The sequence below is a fragment of the Silene latifolia genome, chromosome 10 (genome assembly GCF_048544455.1).
Source record: "Silene latifolia isolate original U9 population chromosome 10, ASM4854445v1, whole genome shotgun sequence".
NCBI classification, from domain to species: Eukaryota; Viridiplantae; Streptophyta; class Magnoliopsida; order Caryophyllales; family Caryophyllaceae; genus Silene; species Silene latifolia.
In genome coordinates, this window is record NC_133535.1 from 156,267,363 (window position 1) to 156,287,932 (window position 20,570).

Consider the following 20,570-nt stretch of genomic DNA (forward strand, 5'->3'; position numbering starts at 1 on the left):
TATTGGTGCAACCCAAAAAATGATAATCAGTTTGTGTTTAAAACCGTCTTAATTTCATGGACTTGTCTATGAAAGTGAAAATTCGATTAAATAGAGTTAGATATAAGAGGTGGTAATTGTGAAAATTCTGAAACTAAAACGGTTTTAAAAAAGAATAATTGAAAAATGATTTCATGGACTTGTCTATGAAAGTGATATCTTAGTCCTCTTGATCTTTGAATATGATGATTAAGTCGTCGTTTAATTCGTAGCTTGTATCGTCTAAGTTACGGACATTGAGTCATTGATTTGATGTTCATGGAAAATTGTTGGTGTAAAAGTCTTATTAATGCAGCCCAATTGTTTAAGTTGTGATCTCTATACGGTCACACAACTTTAATACTCCCTACGTTCCGATCAGTTGTTGTCCATTAATTTTGACACAATATGAAACCATTCAAAACTAATTCATGCACATTTATGTATATTTATAGCCTTGCTCCGGACTTGCAGCTTAAATACTCAACTAATTCATGCGCCACAATATGAAACCATTCAATAACCTTACCCTCATTGTAATTTCATGGCTTGTTCTGTCCCCTTGTTTATTTTACCTTAATCTCGGTCGTAACCATAGTAATAACATCCAATGTATTGACACTGAGAGGGATGCCCTCCTCCATTTCAAACACGGCATCACGAATGATCCTTGTGGGCTGCTCACTTCTTGGGGGCCTCATACCAACTGCTGTCGATGGCGTGGGGTCGTCTGTAGTAACCTGACCAGTCATGTCGTCAAGCTTGTAGTATACTATTATGACGATACATCATGTCAGTTAGAAGGTAAAGTGAGTCCTTCAATAGGTGAGTTAGAGGACTTGGAACATCTGAACCTAAGCAATAATAACTTTTCTGGAGAAATACCTCATCAGTTAGGTAATCTTTCTAAGTTAATAACTTTGGATCTATATTTGGCTTATGATAATGTTCTTGTGCATAATTTATCATGGATATCGCGTCTAACTTTGTTGAGATATCTTGATTTGAGTTATGTGGATCTTAGTTCAATCACGAATTGGATAACAATTGTTAACAGTTTACCTTCATTGCGTGTTCTTCATATGGATTCGTGTCTACTTCCTACAAAAACTCCGTCACTAATTTCATACACTAATTCCTCGACTAATCTCCATACGATCAGCCTTTCTCGTAATAATTTCATTGGAAGTTCAATATTACGATGGTTGTTCAACTTTCCCAAAATCACTAACCAATTGGTATATCTTGATCTTTCGGGGAATGCATTTGATGTTCCTATCCCAAGCGAGTTTGAAAATTTTCAATTTCTTTCGTCTCTCTCCCTTTCAAGAAATAAGTTTAAAGGGAGTGTTTTAAAGCTCATTAGTAAGTTATGCTACTTGGAACAACTCGACTTGAGTTTTAATAACTTCACTGATGAACTAAGTAATGTCATTGATTCTTTAAATAATTGCAATAACAATGGACTAATAACATTGGATTTGAGAATGAATGGTTTTTGGGGTGTAGTTCCTGATGGTATAGGACAATTTACTATGCTAGAGAGTTTGTATGTTTCTTCCAACTCTTTGGAAGGTACTCTTACTCATATGCACTTTCTAAACCTCTTACATTTACGCGAACTAGACTTGTCAGATAACCCGAAATTGGTGGTAAACATTTATGAGAATTGGATTCCTCCATTTCAACTAGATGTTATCAGTTTGAGATCCTGCAAGTTAGGCCCTCGGTTTCCAAAGTGGCTTCAGTCGCAAACAAATTTCTCATACCTTGATGTTTCAAATACAAGCATTTCCGACAACATTCCTGTTTCCTTTTGGAACTCATTGTCATCCAATTTTGCATGCTTGAATATGTCTTTTAATCAGTTTTACGGAACGCTCCCAAATCTGCCACATATATCAAATAATGCTTTTGCAATAGATTTAAGTTCAAATCTCTTTGAAGGTGTTGTACCATCAGGCTTTGCAAATTCAATTCTTTTGTACCTTAATGATAATAGGTTTTCTAACTACTCTAATATCTTATGTCCCAAAACTGAAAGCATATTAAGAAAGCTTGACTTGTCAAATAACTTATTTTCTGGGGAGCTTCCAGATTGTTGGATAAATTTTAGCCAACTAATTAGCCTACACTTAGAAAGTAATAAATTTTTTGGACAAATTCCGAAATCCCTTGGTACCTTGTTGTCTCTTGAGTTCTTACACCTACATAACAATAGCTTTTCAGGACCATTACCGGTTACATTTGAGAGTTTAATATCCTTAAGGATCCTAAATCTTGGATACAATTTATTTAGTGGGAACATACCTCCATGGATTGGTAATTCTTTTCAAAGTCTAGGTGCTTTTATCCTCCGAAAAAACCATTTTGTTGGAGAGATACCTGGAAGTATCTGCCAACTCGGAAATCTCCAAATATTGGACCTTGCAATTAATAATCTGTCAGGTGTAATCCCCAATTGCATTAGTAATTTTACGACGATGGAGAGGAAAAAAAATCCAAGCATGGAATTTTCATCTTATGATATAATAACTCTTGATGTTGATGACGATGTTGGAACTGGAGGTGAAACAACGATTGTATCATGGAAAAGGGAGGAGGAAAGGTTCAAAGACACGTTTAGGTTTGTTAAATATATTGATCTTTCAGGTAACGAGTTGTGGGGAAATTCCAGACCGAATATCAGTTCTTAATGGATTAGAATCCCTCAACTTATCAAAGAACAAATTGAGTGGCAACATTCCATTCGAAATTGGTAACCTTACAGCTTTAGAGCTTCTTGATCTGTCAAATAACCATCTTACTGGAGAAATTCCTATAAGCCTCGCCAAAGTGACTTATCTCGGAACTTTGGATGTGTCAAACAACAACTTGTCCGGGCAAATTCCAGTAAGCACTCAACTACAAAGCTTTGATGCTTCACAATATGCAGGAAACCCGAGACTTTGTGGTGCGCCACTTCCAAGTTGTTCAAAAGATCGATCTCCTACTAGTGTTCAAAACAAGGATGATGACTTTATTTTTTTCTTCGGACTGTACATAAGTGTGGTGCTTGGGTTTATTGTCGGATTTTGGGGAGTCTGTGGCACTTTATTTATCAAAACATCTTGGAGGCATGCCTATTTCCGGTTCCTTAATTACATCAAAGACAAGATCATGTGAATAAGTTGCGGAGATTGCAGCCAAGGGTTCATATTTCATACTCCGTAGTTGTATGATATGTACCTTTTATATTTTAAATCTGTATCGATAAGGATCATACCAATAAACCTGAGTGGTATTTCTAGGCTCGTTCAGTGACTCTACATTGTGTAACAACGGAGAGGTATGTCGACAAAAGTAATATGTGGACTTGTCTATGAACAAAACATGGATGTTTATGAACAAAACATGGATGTTTGAGTCAAAAGTGGAGGGAAAGGGAGAGGAAGGAGAAGGAGGGAAGGGAAAGGGAGAGAAGGGGAGGGAAGGGAAGGGAGAATGGAGTGTGGTTGTTTGGATCTGATTTATCTTCAATCTTTTCTTGTGGAGAGATTTTGATTAGAGAACAGAGGTGGGAAATTGGATCCCTCCAAATAAGGGATTTAATTCCTACTCTCCCTCCTTTTTTCCTTCCAAATCCTTGAATCGAAACACACCCTTAGGGTATGTTTGGATAAGCGAAAGTGGAGGAAAGGGAGAAGGAGGGAAGAGAAAGGGATGGAAGGGAAGGGGAGGGAGAATGGAAGAGGTCGTTTCATCCAATCTTTTGTTGGAGAGAAATAATTTGGGCTTGGAGGGGGAAGTGGAGGGGATTCATTTTCCCCCCCAAAAAAAATCCCTCCACCTCCATTTTCTTAACAAACAAAAGGATTTATCATCCCTTCCTTTCCTCCCTCTTTTCCTCCAAATCCTCTTATCCAAACAGATCCCTAATCTTTGGACGTAATTCTTAAGTCGTGGACTTGAATTGTAACAGCCAAGCCACACACATGCATGATGCATGTAGAATGTAGATGTTTATCTTAACGCTAACCATACATGAAGAATTGTCTATGAAAGAGTTGTAGAGGACCCACTTGAATTGTCGTGGACTTAAATTGTTTTTTTTTTGGTGGTCATGACTCGTTGGCAGTGATGCTTATATATGGGAAATGTTTATAAAAAATATTTTGTATTTGATAAAAGGATTATTTTCCAACTATATTGAAATTATTATAAAAAAAAATATAGTTGTTTTTTAAATAATTTAGTTATAAAATGTTATATATTGGGGAAAAAGTTGTGTAAAGGCTAATTAAATGAGGGTAATATTGGTATTCCGCGTAAATCATTAATTAAAGAGTGGAAAATATGAAAAGCGAGTCTCGGTCAAATATATGGTGATGATTGGGGAGTATACATGAAAGTATTGGGGTTATTTGTAAAAATCAAAATACATGGTGTTTATTTGTAAAAATACGCAAATATATGATGGTTATTTGTAATTTTTCCTATATATAAGACATAAAAGATAGTCATGTGAGATCTTGTTTAAATTGTCTTACTGGGTATATTATTATGAATATCAAATTTTTATAATCATATCATATCAATCAATACTATATATAGAAGCAAATATTAAGAGATCTCAATGCAAATATTATATAGTTTGGGTTAAAATTAAATTATATAGAAGCTTGGTAATTTTCCTACACATGGTCAGTTTCCTTAAAATAAAATAATTAATTAAGATGGTCAATTTTCTTAAAATAAAATAATTAATTAAGATGGTCAATTTCAAGGAGACTAAAAGAAAGAAGATGTCCCTGTAATTTTCCTAAATATTTATAGAAGACTAGAAGATGGTCAATTTCCTTAAAATAAAATAATTGATAATTATAAACATGCACACTTATGGTATTAATTATTATCATAATAAAATTATATACTAAATTTAAAATCTATGCAATTTTATTAAACTTTATAGTTTATTAGATGTATAGAAATGTTAATTATTTAACGTACAAAAATATAATAAGTAGGTTATAAATAATTCGAGTCTTTGTTTTTGTCCTTGCTTATGTAAAATGGTTTTTCGTTTTTAGAAGAAGTTTATTCACAAATTACTTTTTGGAAAACTTTTGGTTGTTTGGCCGTACTTTTGTAAAAGCGCTTTCGCATAAAATTTATATGTTGGGTTATTTAACCGAAATACTCCAAACTATTGAGCATCTTCTTAAAATACTCTGAACTTTAATTTAACTCACAATACACCATACAATCACTCCTCTTATCTTATCTTGCACTTGGTTCATTTTTAACACCGTAAATGAAGGTTAAAATACCATGTGGATCCCGTTACCACCACTAACGCACCATCACAAAACACCACTACCACTTCTTTTCCATTCACAAGCATAACACCGCCGCATCTAAGATCTACACCGACATTTACACAACCAATACCACCATCTGGCTACACCCTTGCCTCATTTACTCCCCACTTTGTTCTTCTTTTCCATTTATAAAACCGAGATGACAAAAATAATGCGCATTCCGGACACTTTATAAAACCGAGCATTGAATAGTCACTTTTACCTCGCATAGAAAATGGTCTCCTAGAATGGCGTTGTCCAATCTTGGATTACTTGGCCCCTCGATTCATAGGCGACATCTAATGCTTTCATGGAAGCTTCATGAAGAGGTACTAGGGCCTTAGAATCGAGAGACATTATTCTATGGCATTCTTTGTGTCCTCCGCAATTCTACGACAGGGAGACGAAACTATGTCCCTGAAACTCGCAGGAGTATTTGAATCACTGAAGGTTTAGCCATTAATGTTGCTATCTCTAATTTTCTTTCCTTGAAGTACACAAAGACGTAATGTTGTTATACTTTATACTTATTCCACCTTCCCTGCATATCCTCATTAACTCATGTAGTGGCGACCATCGTCGTCTCCCCTCTCCGACGGTTATGGTAAACCCTAGATCCCCAAATCAATTTTAGGTAAATGTTAATTTGGGATTTGGGGTCTGGAGATGTCGTTAAGGTGGTCGACGAGGCGGGAAGGCGAGGTATGAGTGGCCCGTTATTAAATAGGGCATGGGTGGTTGTGGTGGATAGTGGCGGGGCAAGGATCTGATTGATAAGGGCTGAGCTAGTCTAAGTATATGGTTTATAAGGAGAAGAGAAGGGAGTGACCTGCTAAAGAGGTAGCCGGTCATCCGAGTGTAATATGAGAAGATAGGGGCAATACTACGGTTTATTGTGAGTTAAATTAAAGTTCGGAGTATTTTAAGAAGACCTCTAATAGTTTGGAGTATTGTTGTTAAATAACCCTTATATGTTTGGTAAAAGTCTTTAATACAACTTTTGTTTATTTTTTTTGTTCTTTATGTGAAAAGTAGAAGTAGAAGTAGAAGTAGAAGTAGTAAATATCTACTTCTAGTTTTGGGGGTGAATAATTAGTTTTTGACTTTTCAAAAACAATTTTAAAACTCTCTAATATACCATGTTTGGCCAAACTACTACTTTTACAATTAAAAAACACTTTTGAAGCTTGGCAAACATCACCCTCAAGTTAGATTCCATAATATATAATATTGTGTAATTCTTTGATTTGATTTAATGCATATATGTAATATATTTATATAATATATAATCCTCTTAAAATTACATGTCTAAGTAGTAAAAGTAATTCTGTCAGTAAAGAAAAGAATTGTAGTAACATTGGATATAGTTATATGATAGTAATCACTCATTTGAATAGTAAAAGTAACAATATTATCAACGAGATTAGTGAGATAGAAGGTAGAAACAACCACCCTTGAGTTTCTCTTAATCTAAACTTTGTCAAATTAATTACACCATCATAAAATGTTATAAATTGAATAGTCTTTCGAGATAATAAAAGATCCTCTTAATCTAGTAATATATGGCCCTTATGTATGCTTGATTCTTTGGCCAGATGGAGGAACAAAACAAGTCAAATTTAGATTTTAGTGTTTAGGCTTTTAGTGGCATGGAAGACTGGAAGACTTGTGTATGAACAAAACATGGATGTTTGAGTCTTTGTCTTTGGACGTAATTGTTAAGTCGTGGACTTGAACTGATGGTCGTCGGATGGCTAATCAGTGACAAATATGATTGATTATTTGGTCAGTTTAAAGAGCACAGCCAAGCCACACACATGTAGATGTTTAGCTTAATGCAAATTAAACCATAAAGAATTGTCTATGAAAGTGTTGTACAGGATTTGAATTGTCCTAAGTCTTGGTCTTCGACGCTGATGTTTATGGAAAATGTTTGTGTACAAGTTATGTTAATGCCATATTGATGTTATTTCATTACGATATTAATTTATCCTTTTTAAGGCTTCCGCAAATAGCGGGTTATCGTGTGATCGAATGTTACTATGTTATATACCATGTAGAGTAACAATGTACAGTTGTATGATCGTCAAGAATATTGACGATATTATTTGATATTGTAGATATTGTATTATAGGCAATGTATTATTGTAATTAGTTGCATAATATTATCTAGTCTTATTTGTAGGGATTAGTTTCTTATAGTCAAACATTTGATATGCTCTGCGTTTTCCGGTTGTTTTTGTGATTAGTATATATGTACGATGGTGTTTGACGTGAATTAATAAGAAGAATTAATCTTCCTGTTAAGGTATAGTAAGGGAGAGTATTTCATAAACGTAATTGTATTATTGAGTTGTGATGACTGGTCAGAATACAAGGAGGATAAGGGTTTTTCTAAAATGTGCCCTTAGGGCACATGTTAATAACCTTAATATGGTAAGATTAACAACATATTCTCATGAGATATTTAACTATAAACTCATTTTTACCATAATTAGTGAGAATATATTGTTAATCTTACCATATTAAGATTATTAACATGTGTCCTTAGGGCACATTTTAGAAAAAACGATATTATAAATCATAATACCCTAAGCCCTATATGGTAGCCGCCATATATTGTAACCTAACCCTAATGGACCTAGCCTAATATCCTAATACTTCCTCATCTCGTTTATCTGTGTTCTTCAATTTATCAAATGATATATTGTGTTCGTCTACAAGTGTATTCACATCATCAATTAATATAAGAGCAACTTAAGAACTAGTATCATTAATCCTGACAAATGTACACCGTCTTGTTAAATGATGGTCCATTTACTGATTTATAGTTTTACACATTTCAAAATTGTATGATTATATGTAACAAATGTATACTGTATTTTAAGTATGTATTGAAAAGGATCATACAATTTATGAATGTAAAATTATCAGATCTAATAATTTGTATTGAAAAAGATCGTACAAATTAAATATATCAAGTGGTGTAATTTTTACACTCGCTCAGTGACTCTACGTTGGGTAACAGAAGGAATAATTCCGATTAACAAACGCATTGAGTCCAGTTATGTCTTTGCATCTTAGTTTGGACTACAAAAATTGATTGCATATATATGCATTTTATGAATATAAAATAGGGGCATGCATTTCTAAAAGTCTGGATAGTGATAGAGCATCATCGGGTGACGCCTAAATTGAGTGTCACCCTCTCACAACCATTCATAGTTAAAGGGGTTTTCACTCATCCCATGTGACTTGTGAGAGGGTGACGCCCTTTCATTTTCCTTTCTGAAACGGGGACGTTGGACGACATAAGGTAACTTGTTAAGATCAAAAAGGATTTTGGACGTGATTCTCAAGTCGTGGACTTACCAATAAAGATCTCTGTCCCATTTTTGTGTCTCATTGTGTGTGCCACTCCACTCACCTTTGGACACATCACTTGTTGTAAAATAAAATATTGCAATAATTATATTAATTTGTTGATATGCTAGAAGGTGATTGGAGTGGCACACAGATTGGGACACTAAATGGGACAGAGGATCCCCACTCTGGACTTACATTGTGTGAAGTATTGGTCGTCGGCAGTTCTAGACTTATAGTTATGGACTTTCGGGAAATGCTTATGGAATCCACCAATGTTTATGTTTTTATTTTAGTTAGGAGTACACAGAAATCTTTCGTGTTAATTATTTTTTCATTTTTTTTAATAAATATTTAAATTAAAGCTAGTTAACAAATCCTAAAGACAAAAGGAGTAGTTATTTTTTTTTTTTTTTGGCAGCTGTAAAGAAAGTTCTTATATTATATAGATGGCATTTGATTCATATGGTCAAATGCATGCACTTATTTTAGTAAAATCGTAAACTAATACAACAAAGTAACTACAATGGGTCACAAAAGTGTGTTGGTGGCGTACAGATGACTGAACACAAAGATCGACGTCAACATTCTCAACATTCTTGAAGGGATGAACAGAGCTAGCCAGATGATCAAACAAATCTCAGCAGAAATTTAAAGGAACGATTACGTTCGTTAAATATATTGATCTTTCAGGTAACGAGTTGAGGGGGGAAATTCCGTATGGAATATTAATTCTTAATGGACTCGAATCCTTGGATTTATCAAAGAACAAATTAAGTGGTAACATTCCATTCGAAATTGGAAACCTTACGGCTTTAGAGCTTCTTGATATGTCAAACAACCATCTTACTGGAGAAATACCTACAAGCCTTGCCAAGGTGACTACTCTCAAAATCATGAATGTGTCAAACAATAACTTATATGGGAAAATTCCCGTTAGTACTCAGTTGTAGAGCTTTAATTCGTCATCATATGCTGGAAACTCGGGTCTTTGTGGCACACCACTCCCAAGTTGTTCGAAAGATCAAAATCCCTCCAATGTACCCAACGACGGTAATACTAGTGTCAAAGGCGAGGATGGGGACTTCATTTTTTTCGTTGGACGGCTTTACACAAGTTTTTGGTAGTTTAGTTATCAAGACATTCTGGAGACGTGCTTATTTCCGATTCCTTGACAGCATTAAAGATAAGCTATTGTAAAGCTCTTATGGAGATAAATCAAAGCATAGCAAGGGTTAGAGGAAATCTGATCTTTCATGACTACATAGTCTACAAGATATGTAATCTAATCTGCTCTAAAAAGGATGATATTCTGTATAAAAATATTATAAATTTCAAGTCAGTTTGCATGTAATACCCTTCAGTTTCTCTTAATCTAAACTTTGTCAAATTAATTACACCATCATAAAATGTTATAAACTGAATAGTCTTTCGAGATAATAAAAGATCCTCTTAATCTAGTAATATATGGCCCGTATGTATGCTTGATTCTTTGGCCAGTTGAAGGAACAAAACAAAACATGGATGTTTGAGTCTTTGTCTTTGGACGTAATTCTTAAGTCGTGGACTTGAACTGATGGTCGTCGGATGGCTAATTAAACCATGAAGAATTGTCCATGAAACTGTTGTACAGGACTTGAATTGTCTTAAGTCTCGGTCTTCGACGGTGATGTTTATTGATGTTATTCAATTACAATATTTCATTATTCTGGACCACAGTACACTAGTCTACATATATATATCCCTAGTGCAGTCTAGCAGATTGCAAAATCAAAACTAAATTATTTAATTACAAAATGAAAGCATTCTATCACCTTGTCCTCTTTGTACTTACATACAATGTACTACTGTCGTCCCCTTGTATTAGTCACCCTAAAATCGGTCATAACCGTACAAATAATATCCAATGTATTAACAAGGAGAGGGAAGCCCTGCTCCATTTCAAACATGGTATCACATACGATGCTTGTGGGCTGCTCGATTCTTGGGGAACCCACACCGACTGCTGTCAATGGTATGGGGTGCTCTGTAGTAACCTAACTGGTCATGTCATCAAGCTCAGCTTAGTAGGGGAGTCTTCATATGGTGACCATCCATGTCTAGAAGGTGCAGTGAGTCCTTTCCTAGGTGAGTTAACACATTTGACACATTTGAACCTAAGCAGTAATCGGTTTGTTGGGGAAATACCTCATCATTTGGGCAATCTTTCTAAATTAGCAACTTTAGATCTAAGTTATTCTTATCTTGACGACGAAGTTAATATGAAAAGTTTAATGTGGATTTCTCGCCTAAATTTGTTGAGATACCTTGATTTAAGTGGTACGAATCTTACTTTAGTCACGAATTGGATGACAATTGTTAGCAATATAAAATACTTAAATGTTCTACGTATGAAAGGTTGTCAACTTTCTCCCGATATTCCATCATCACTTAGATATGTTAATTCATCCGCCACTCTCCATTACGTCGATCTTTCTAATAATGACTTCAATGACAGCTTAATATTTCAGTGGTTATTCGACTTCCCTAGTATCACTACACAACTTGTACATCTTGATCTTTCCTATAATGATTTTGAAGGTCCCATCCCAAGCGAGTTCCGGAATTTACACTCCCTTTCGTTTCTCTCCCTTTCTGAAAATGGATTTGAAGGGAGTCTTAATAAAAGCATTGGTGAGTTATCCAACTTGGAACAACTCTACGTGAAGTATAATAACTTCAATGATGAGCTAGCAGATGTTATCCAATCTTTTGTTAATTGTGGCAACATGAAACTAATAATACTAGAACTGAGCCTAAATAGTTTTCGGGGTGCAATTCCTTACAGTATTAGCTCATTTTCCTCGTTGAGGGAATTACACCTTGGGTATAACAATCTTACAGGCAAGCTTAGTCAAGGTATAAGTCAACTTACTAAGCTTGAAATATTGGATGTTTCCTCCAACTCTTTGGAAGGTACTCTTACCCATGCTCACTTTGATAAGCTTTTAAGATTACGCGAACTACATTTGTCTGATAACTTGAGATTGGTAATAAACATGGCTGCGGATTGGATTCCTCCATTTCAACTAGATGTTATCGATCTGAGATCTTGCGAGGTAGGCCCAAAATTTCCAAAGTGGCTGCAATTACAAACAAATTTCTCATACTTTGATGTCTCAAATACAGGCATTTTTGACACTATTCCTATTTCCTTCTGGAACTCGTTCTCATCCAATTGGATATGTCTTTCAATCAATTTTCCATACTTGGATATGTCTTTCAATCAATTTTATGGGATGCTCCCAAATCTGAAGTTACAAACAAATTTCTCAAATCCTTTTTCAATAATAGACTTGAGTTCAAATCTGTTTGAAGGTGTTATACCATCAGGCTTTGGAAACACAGGATCTTTATACCTTAATGATAATAGGTTTTCTGACTACTCTAATATCTTATGTCCCAAAATCAAAAGTAATTTACAAGAGCTTGACTTGTCAAATAACTTATTTTCTGAGGAGCTTCCAGATTGTTGGATGAATTTTAGTTACCTAAAAAGCCTATACTTGGAAAATAATGAATTATGGGGACGTATTCCCAACTCCATTGGTAGCTTGCGCTATCTTCAGATTCTTGACCTTCATAACAATAGCTTTTCAGGACGTTTTCCGTCTGCATTTAAGAATTGTACGGCCTTGGTTATGCTAAATATAGGATACAATTTACTTAATGGGAACATACCTCCATGGATTGGTGATGCTTATCAATATTTAAATGTTCTTATCCTCCGAAAAAACAATTTTTTGGGAGAAATACCTGAAAGTATGTGCAAACTCAACTCTCTCCAAATATTAGACCTTGCAATTAATCACCTCTCAGGTGTAATTCCCAATTGCATTGGTAATTTTTTGGCGATGAGGGTGATAGAAAATCAATTTGGGGGGCCTTGCATACCTGGTTTAATATCACTTCCCTGTCCGGTGACCGATTTAGGAAGCGGGGGTAGAACAACAACTATTTCATGGAAAAAAGTGGAGCAGAAATTCCAAGAAACGATTATGTTTGTTAAATATATTGATCTTTCGGGTAACAAGTTGAGGGGGGATATTCCGTATGGGATATCAATTCTTAATGGACTCGAATCCTTGGATTTATCAAACAACAAATTGAGTGGTAACATTCCCTTTGAAATTGGAAACCTTACGGCTTTAGAGCTTCTTGATTTGTCAAATAACAATCTTCGGAGAAATACCCAAGCCTTGCCAAAGTGACTACTCTCGGAATCATGAATGTATCCAACAATAACTTATCCGGGAAATTCCGAGTTAGCACTCGATTGCGAGCTTTGATGCGTCATCATATGCCGGAAACGCTGGCTTTGTGGCGCGCCGCTCCCAAGTTGTTCAAAAGATCAAGCGCCTTCCAATGTACCCAGTGGAGATATTACTAGTGTGCAAAACAAGCATGACGACTTTGGCTTTTTCCTTGGACTGTACATAAGTGTGGTGCTTGGGTTTATTGTCGGGTTTTGGGGAGTTTGTGGCACTTTAGTTATCAAAACATCGTGGAGGTATGCCTATTTCCGGTTCCTTGACAACATCAAAGACAAGATCATGTGAATAAGTTAAAGAAATTATAGCCAAAGTTGTTTAATTATTGTATGATATGTAATTGTGTACTCCATATTTTAAATAAAGCGAGTAATATTTCCACACTCACGCACCCAGTGACTGTACCATGTGTAAGAACAGGAATTTCGATGAGTAAATGCACTGTTCAGCGGCAGAGAGGTATGAGGAGAAAAGCAACATGTATGTATATGGTTTTCTAAATTTCTCATGAGCTACATACTTTTGTTAATTATATATTTTCTTAAACTTGCGCAAGAGTCCGAGTTATGTGCTCGCATCTTGCGTTCGAATGTTTGATTGTTTACTACGATTCAATTTTCATTAGCTTAAGGAACAGAGCTCGTTACAACTTACAAATACGTAAAGTTTATCTCACAATTATAGTTCCAAAAAACTTACAAATACGTAAAGTTTATCTCACAATTATCGTTTCGAAAAAAAAAGCCACAACGTAGTGTTCGTAAACAGAACAGATTTTGTTCCAAAAGAGCCATCAAAGTCTGAAAAGTAAAGTTTCGACACAAATTATACATGTAGATTTTTAACACTAACTAGGGATGGTCAACAGTCCGGGCCGGGTCTGGGGGCGGGTCGGGTTTGGCTTGGGAGGCCAGGAACCGGCCCGAGATTGAGGGTGGGTTGGGTCGGGTCAGGCTGGGTCAAAGGAGACCCATGAGACGGGTTTATGGCGGGTTTTAGTGTGGGCCTAGGTCAGGTCCGAGTTGGGACGGGTCGGGCTTGGCTTTGAGGGACCCGAACTGGCCCGAATATAAGGCAGGTCGGGCCGGGTCAAGCACGGGTTAGGCGGGCCGGGTTCATACACGGGTTATAGGCGGGCTGGGTCCGGGTTAGCAAGGCCGACTCGCACTAATGACCAGCCCAGAGTCACTAACTATGAGAAATTATCTTTGAGAGAGTTTTTATCTCTTTAAGTCGTTTTTAAATGTGATGGTTAACTGGTGGACTTGAATATTCAAAGTCATTAGACGTTGACTTGGATAGTCCAAGTCGGCGTTCATGGAAGATGTTTATGGAACCCACATATGTATGTGTTGGCCAACTACTTCGGTCCTAACTTTGGTATTACCCTTTGTATTTTCTTTGACTTTTCATCGTTAGTCGTGGCCAAAGTTACTTTTTTATTTTCGCAACATTTTTGGTCATAGCCATATTCATTTTATGATTCATATCTATTTTATTATTTGTGGAACATTTTTACTTTAATTTGTACTCCGTATTTTAGTCTCACAATAAAATCGCATTCTTATTTCTTGGTAAAACAGGTGTTTTGCTGAGAATTAAACGAAAATGTGTAGATAATGTGGATTTTGAAATAATTTAAAGAAAGCTTTACAAAGGGGAAAATAGAAAAAGTAGAAACTATAAATAAATTTTTAATTTCTTGTTACCGAAATAAACAAGGACATTACTTTCGTGCTTTCGTTGGCTTTCGTAGATCGAGATTCAACCTTAACAATTCTACACAAGCATTATTGTTGGTGATTTAAGAGTAATTATCGGTTCATTTGGCGTAACTAAGGTTGGTTCGTAGATGGATAATTTCTAAATAATATTATGCGAGTTCGGGAAGTCCGGAGTGTAGCTTGCATAATTATTTACGGGATTCGGTATAGTTTTCGTTCGAATAACTATGACGGGTAATTAAAATTACGCGGAATTTAATTAGTTTTAATCCGAATTTATGAAGGGTTACAACTCTTCAGAAATGCATTCCCTTATCGATCCCTTATCCCTGTTTCTTTTTCTATATAAATAGATGAAGGATGAGAAAGAAATTATACAGTAAAACAAACTTTCTTCTACATCAAAGCCACGATATAACTTTCTACACAAAAATCAGAGGGCATTGTCTATTCTCAGTAGAAAATTCGGTTTCACCCAGGCACTAAAAAGGGATTATTCTATTAGAAAAGCGGACGTGTAATTCAGTTTCCTAACAATTACCATATACAATCTATATTGAATCAACAACACAATGATGTATTGATAATATTGTGTGAGCATATTGTAGTAGTAATACTGACTATACATATTGGTATTATTGCGTGAGCATACTGTCCCTACTTACCTGTCTATGTAACTTTCAATTTATATGAGGTTATATAGCCTTGCTCCAGACTAGCAGCTGATAAATCAAAACTTGTACATCAACCACAAAATGAAACCATTCTATGAGCTTCTCCTCATTCTACTTTCATGGCTTGTACTGTCCCCTTGTACATGTCACCCTACCCTCGGTCGTAATATTACAAATAACATCCAATGTATTAACAGTGAGAGGGATGCCCTCCTCCAATTCAAACTCCTTCGTCAATTTCGTATGTTAATTCCTCAGCCACTCTCCATACAATCAGCCTTTCTTATAATTATTTCAACGACAGTTCAATATTCCAGTGGTTATTCAACTGGCCTAAAATCACTAACCAACTTGTACATCTTGATCTTTCTGGGACTGTATTTCAAGCTCCTATCCCAATCCCAATCCCAATAGAACTTGGGAATTTTCACTCCCTTTCGTATCTCTCACTTTCTCATAATGCATTTCAGGGGAGTGTTTCGAATATCATTATAGCAAGTTATGCAACTTGGAGCACCTCTACTTAGGGAATAATAACTTCACTGATAAGCTAAGTAATGTTATTCATTCTTCAGTTAATTGTAATAACAAAGCTCCGTTAACACTAGATTCTTTATTTACTGGATATATACCTTTGTGGATAGGTAATTCTTCTCAAAGTCTTGGTACAATTATCCTTCGAAAAAACAATTTTATCGGAGAGCTACCTGAAAGTATTTGCCAACTCAAGAAGCTCCAAATATTGGACCTTGCTATAAATCACATCTCAGGTGTAATTCCCAATTGCATTGGTACTTTTATGGTGATGAAGGGGATAAAAAATTTTGGGGTGGATTTTGAACCTGATGTTCTAACTTTCAATTATAATTATGGAATTGATGAAACTAGAAGTGAAACTGTGATTGTGTCATGGAAAAGGGAGGAGCACGGATTCAAAGAAACGATTAGATTTGTTAAATATATTGATCTTTCAAGTAACGAGTTGAGCGGGGAAATTCCAATTGGAATATCGAGTCTTTCTGCACTAGGTGTTGACTTGTCAGAAAACAACTTCAGCGGTTACATTCCATTAGAAATCGGAAACCTGAAAGCTTTAAAACATCCTGGAGGTATGCCTATTTCCGGCTCCTTGACAGAATTAAAGACAGGATCATGTGAATAAGCCGAAGTTGGAAGAAACCTCATATTTCATTATTGTATAATATGTAACCGTGTATTTTAATCTGTATTGAAGAGGATCGTACAAATAAAGCGATCACCGAGTGACTGTACCATGTGTAACAACAGAAATGCAGGGGGGCGTGATATAACAATTTTGTGCTGAAATGGAGAAGATCCTTGCCCCGCTAGCCTTACTCCACTATTGTGTACTCATTCAACATTTCAACTGAGAGAAGAAAGAACATGTAAAATGAGTGACATACAAAAAAAATTTCAACTAAAATCATGAATTCTCATTCAACTTTCAATTCCAACTTGAAATTATTCCACATAGACAACTTCAGATTTGTAATTTCTGACACTACAAACATCCCTTCATTATCAGAACTAGTTGTTAGTTCCATATCATTGTAATTTACGGTCCTAGACCCATGTCGGACTATGGACGACGAGCTCTTAACTGCCTTAGTGAGACCTAAAATGGTAATTTTGTCAATGACGTAGTTCTGGCTCTTTGCATATCCTCCATGAGTTACATTTGATGTAATTGTCACATTGCTTGACCCCAACTCTGCCTGAAATTTCACCAATGTCCAAGTACCGATTGCCCCCGCTATATGTATTTCTACTCCGTTGTCCATAAAAACCTCCCCGGTGCTAGCACTGCTATTGCTCATCACCACCAAGAGGTTGAATGACGTGTTTCGTGCTGCTCGTGTTGTCATCGCTTCGCCTTGCATTGCCAAAATATTGCCTAACACAAGCACAAGATAACACGTAAGACGTATACCTTCACAAGTGAACTCATGCAATACGAGATTAATTATACATGTCAAAAATTGACCAGACTCGCAAACAGGGGCGGACCCACCTGGTAACAAGGGGTGGCCCAAACATTAAAAAAATGGGTTAAGCGCTAGCGTACTAATTTTTGCTATCCCAAATATTGTTGAATACGAGTAGTAGATAAGTATACATATGCACATAATATATATAAGAAACATCAAGTGGTTCAGTGGTAAAGGCTTTGGTTTTTTACCTATGTGTCCCAAGTTCATTCGATTCCCATTATATGCATATTCATTATTTTTACTACCTCAAATTTTACATTCTGGGTCCGCTCCTGCTCGCAAACTCGGCCTAGCATTGTTCATAGTCTTGTGACCCAAAATGAGATACTTCGTACAAAGTTAGAAGAGCTCGTTACCTTCACGGATGTGAACATTGATATGATCAGCAGGTGCACTCAGAGTAACATTAGCACCAGTAGAAGCTATCACAGAATTCGTGTAGTTAAACAGATCGAACCAGTTTCCTTGCGGGAAGTACGCAGTGACGGATTCAGCACCGGCTTGCAGAACAGGCGAAACCATGACGCCATTGCCAAGAAGAAACTGTGAGCTGATACCATAAGTTTCGACATCCTCTGGAAACGAAAAGAAGAGAGGTCTAGCAATGGGAGTTCCTGTTAAATGAGACTCATACATTAATGTGTACAAATATGGGAGGAGTCTGTATCGAAGTCCCAGAACTTTCCGTGCTGACTCGGCTACCGAGTCCCATACATAGAGCTCGTGGTAGGTGCTTCCTTTGTTGGCATGGTTTCTTGCAAATGGGTAAAATGCTCCTACCTGCATACAAGAAACATATAATGTACATTAGAAGTAGACCTGACAAAACTAACTCCACCTCAATGACCCGGCCCTGACATGTACCAAAATTGGCCCAACTTGAATGTTTATTATCACATATTGATCGCTGTACCTAAATAATGCGGGGATGTAACAAATTACCCCCATAACTTATGAACTTCGTGTAAATAAGCCCCTTAGTTTCACTTGTAGCAAATTAGCCTCACAAGTCACAACTTTCCAAAAATGTGCAATTAAGCACAAATCAAGTTTTTTTTACCATTTTTTAACTTAAACCTATTTTTTTCTATTATAAAAACTATTATAAATATATTTCTTAAATAATTAAATATAATATTTACATATTCAACGAAAAATGCGAACCAATTTTAGTATAAACAAAAATTCGGTCATGTAACTTTTCATTGTAACATCATTAATAATTCTCATATCATGAACATTTTTCACCAAAATAAATAAATAAAATATTTGAACATGTTTTTTAATAAACAAGAATTTTAGGATTAAAATCTAATCAATAATTTTAATTTTCAATAATAGTAAAATATTTAATTTACAAATTTTATTTTTAAAAATAAGATATGCGATTAATTGCACATTAAGAGAAATTTATGGGGTTGATTTGCTACATTTATAAGTTAAGGAGTTTGATTACACATACTATCAAACTTATGGGGGTGATTTGCTATATTTCGCCCCAAATAATGTGATAAGTGATAACAACCTATCTGAAAATGATCCCAAAAATAACCCAACCCGGCCCGAACTATTGCAAACCCGAGTAAACCAAGCCCGAATTGACCCGTTCCAAACCCGACCGAATTGACCCGTTTACAAGGTCCACCTCCAAGTCAAGTAGTTCATGTCAACTACCATATCAATTTGGGTTTCGAGTCATTTTCACGATTTTATTTGTTTCACTCTAGTTTTGATTAGTCTAATTTCGATGCGATTAATATCTTACAATTAAAATAAAATGGAGATTAAATATATTTTACCTGAATCCATCGACGACAAAGCTCTTCATTAGTGTTATCCATAAAACCACAAATATCAGCACCAACCATAGGCAACCCAAAAAGACCAGAATTCAACATTGACGGAATCGAGTACGCAAGATCATCCCATCTTGCTGCATTATCCCCTGTCCAATGTGCTGCATACTTCCCTGACCCCACAAATGTCGACCTCGAAAGCACAAAAGGCCTCTTATTGGTGACATTAACAAGAGCTTCGTGAGTAGCTCGAGCTTCGAGGTGTCCAAACAAGTTATGTACATTGTATTCGGTCACATTACCGTAATGCAAAGCGGATCCGGGAATCGTCCTGCTTAATATCGGCTGACGACCTCCGCCGTCATTGATTTTATAAGGCGGGTCATCAAGTGTAGAGTTTGGTAGAGGTTGTGAAGTTATAAAGTTGGCTGCTTCATTCATGTCGATCCATAGTCCATCGAACTTGAGATCATCTCGAAATCGCTTTATTTCATCGGTCCAGTAATTTTGAGCTGCCGGGTTTATGAAGTCAGGGAAATAAACCGGTCCTGGCCAAACAGAACCCAAGTATTCCGAACCGTTGTGGTTTTTAATAAATATGTCATCTTTTATTCCCCTGCTGAACGTATCATATGAACTGTTTGTGCTGATACCTATAAAGACGATTTAAATCATGATTAGACCTGTCAAACGAGTCAGGTTTGAAAAACTGAAGCATGTGACAACTTAATTACCAGGATCGACAATGGGCACATATCGTTGCCCGTTGTTGTGAAGATTATTAACAAATTGTTGCATCTTGTCAAGAGGGAAGTTAACAGGATCCAAAGTGAAGTCTTTATAGGCATCCATGTAATCAATATCGGTCCACATTACGTCCAATGGGATTTTCGCTTTTGCGTAGTTGTCTACGACGTACTCAAGCTCACTCACATTCTTATATCCATATCGGCATTGATGAAAACCTGAAAATTAAAGTATCATACATCAAATGATAGACAATCAAATAAAATGAGAAAAAGTTTTAATCTTTTATTATTTTTGAGTCGTGTCATTTCAAGTGATAATTAAATAAGGTTTAAAGAAGAAAAAGAAAGAGCAAGAAAGGATACCAAAAGACCAATATGGCATGGAAGCAGGGCGACCGATAAGCTTGGTATACTGATCCATAACCTTCACGGGAGTGGGCCCACCAAAGATATAAAGATCGATAATCCCACCAATCACCTTATACGTAATTCGATCACCCGTATACTCAACATCCATCCCATTGCTATTCATCAACAATACTCCATGGGTCGTCCCGTTTATTGGACCAGATCTCACGTCCATAT

General features: G+C 36.0%; 1 protein-coding gene across 1 annotated transcript; it reads left to right on the forward strand.

The window, feature by feature from the left end:
- Positions 1–524: 524 nt before the first annotated feature.
- Positions 525–9,673, forward strand: LOC141608717 (receptor-like protein EIX2). Its single transcript, XM_074428061.1, has 3 exons — positions 525–2,670; positions 2,789–2,971; positions 9,414–9,673. Exons 1-3 carry the CDS (start codon positions 525–527, stop codon positions 9,671–9,673), a joined length of 2,589 nt encoding a protein of 862 aa, XP_074284162.1.
- The last annotated feature ends 10,897 nt before the right edge of the window (positions 9,674–20,570 follow it).

Coding starts and splice junctions, on each gene's coding strand:
- LOC141608717 (XM_074428061.1), top strand. CDS start 525: ATGAAACCATTCAATAACCTTACCCTCATTGTAATTTCATGGCTTGTT. Junction 2,671..2,788: donor TAAATATATTGATCTTTCAG/GTAACGAGTTGT, acceptor GTAACCTTACAG/CTTTAGAGCTTCTTGATCTG. Junction 2,972..9,413: donor AGGAAACCCGAGACTTTGTG/GTGCGCCACTTC, acceptor TTGATCTTTCAG/GTAACGAGTTGAGGGGGGAA.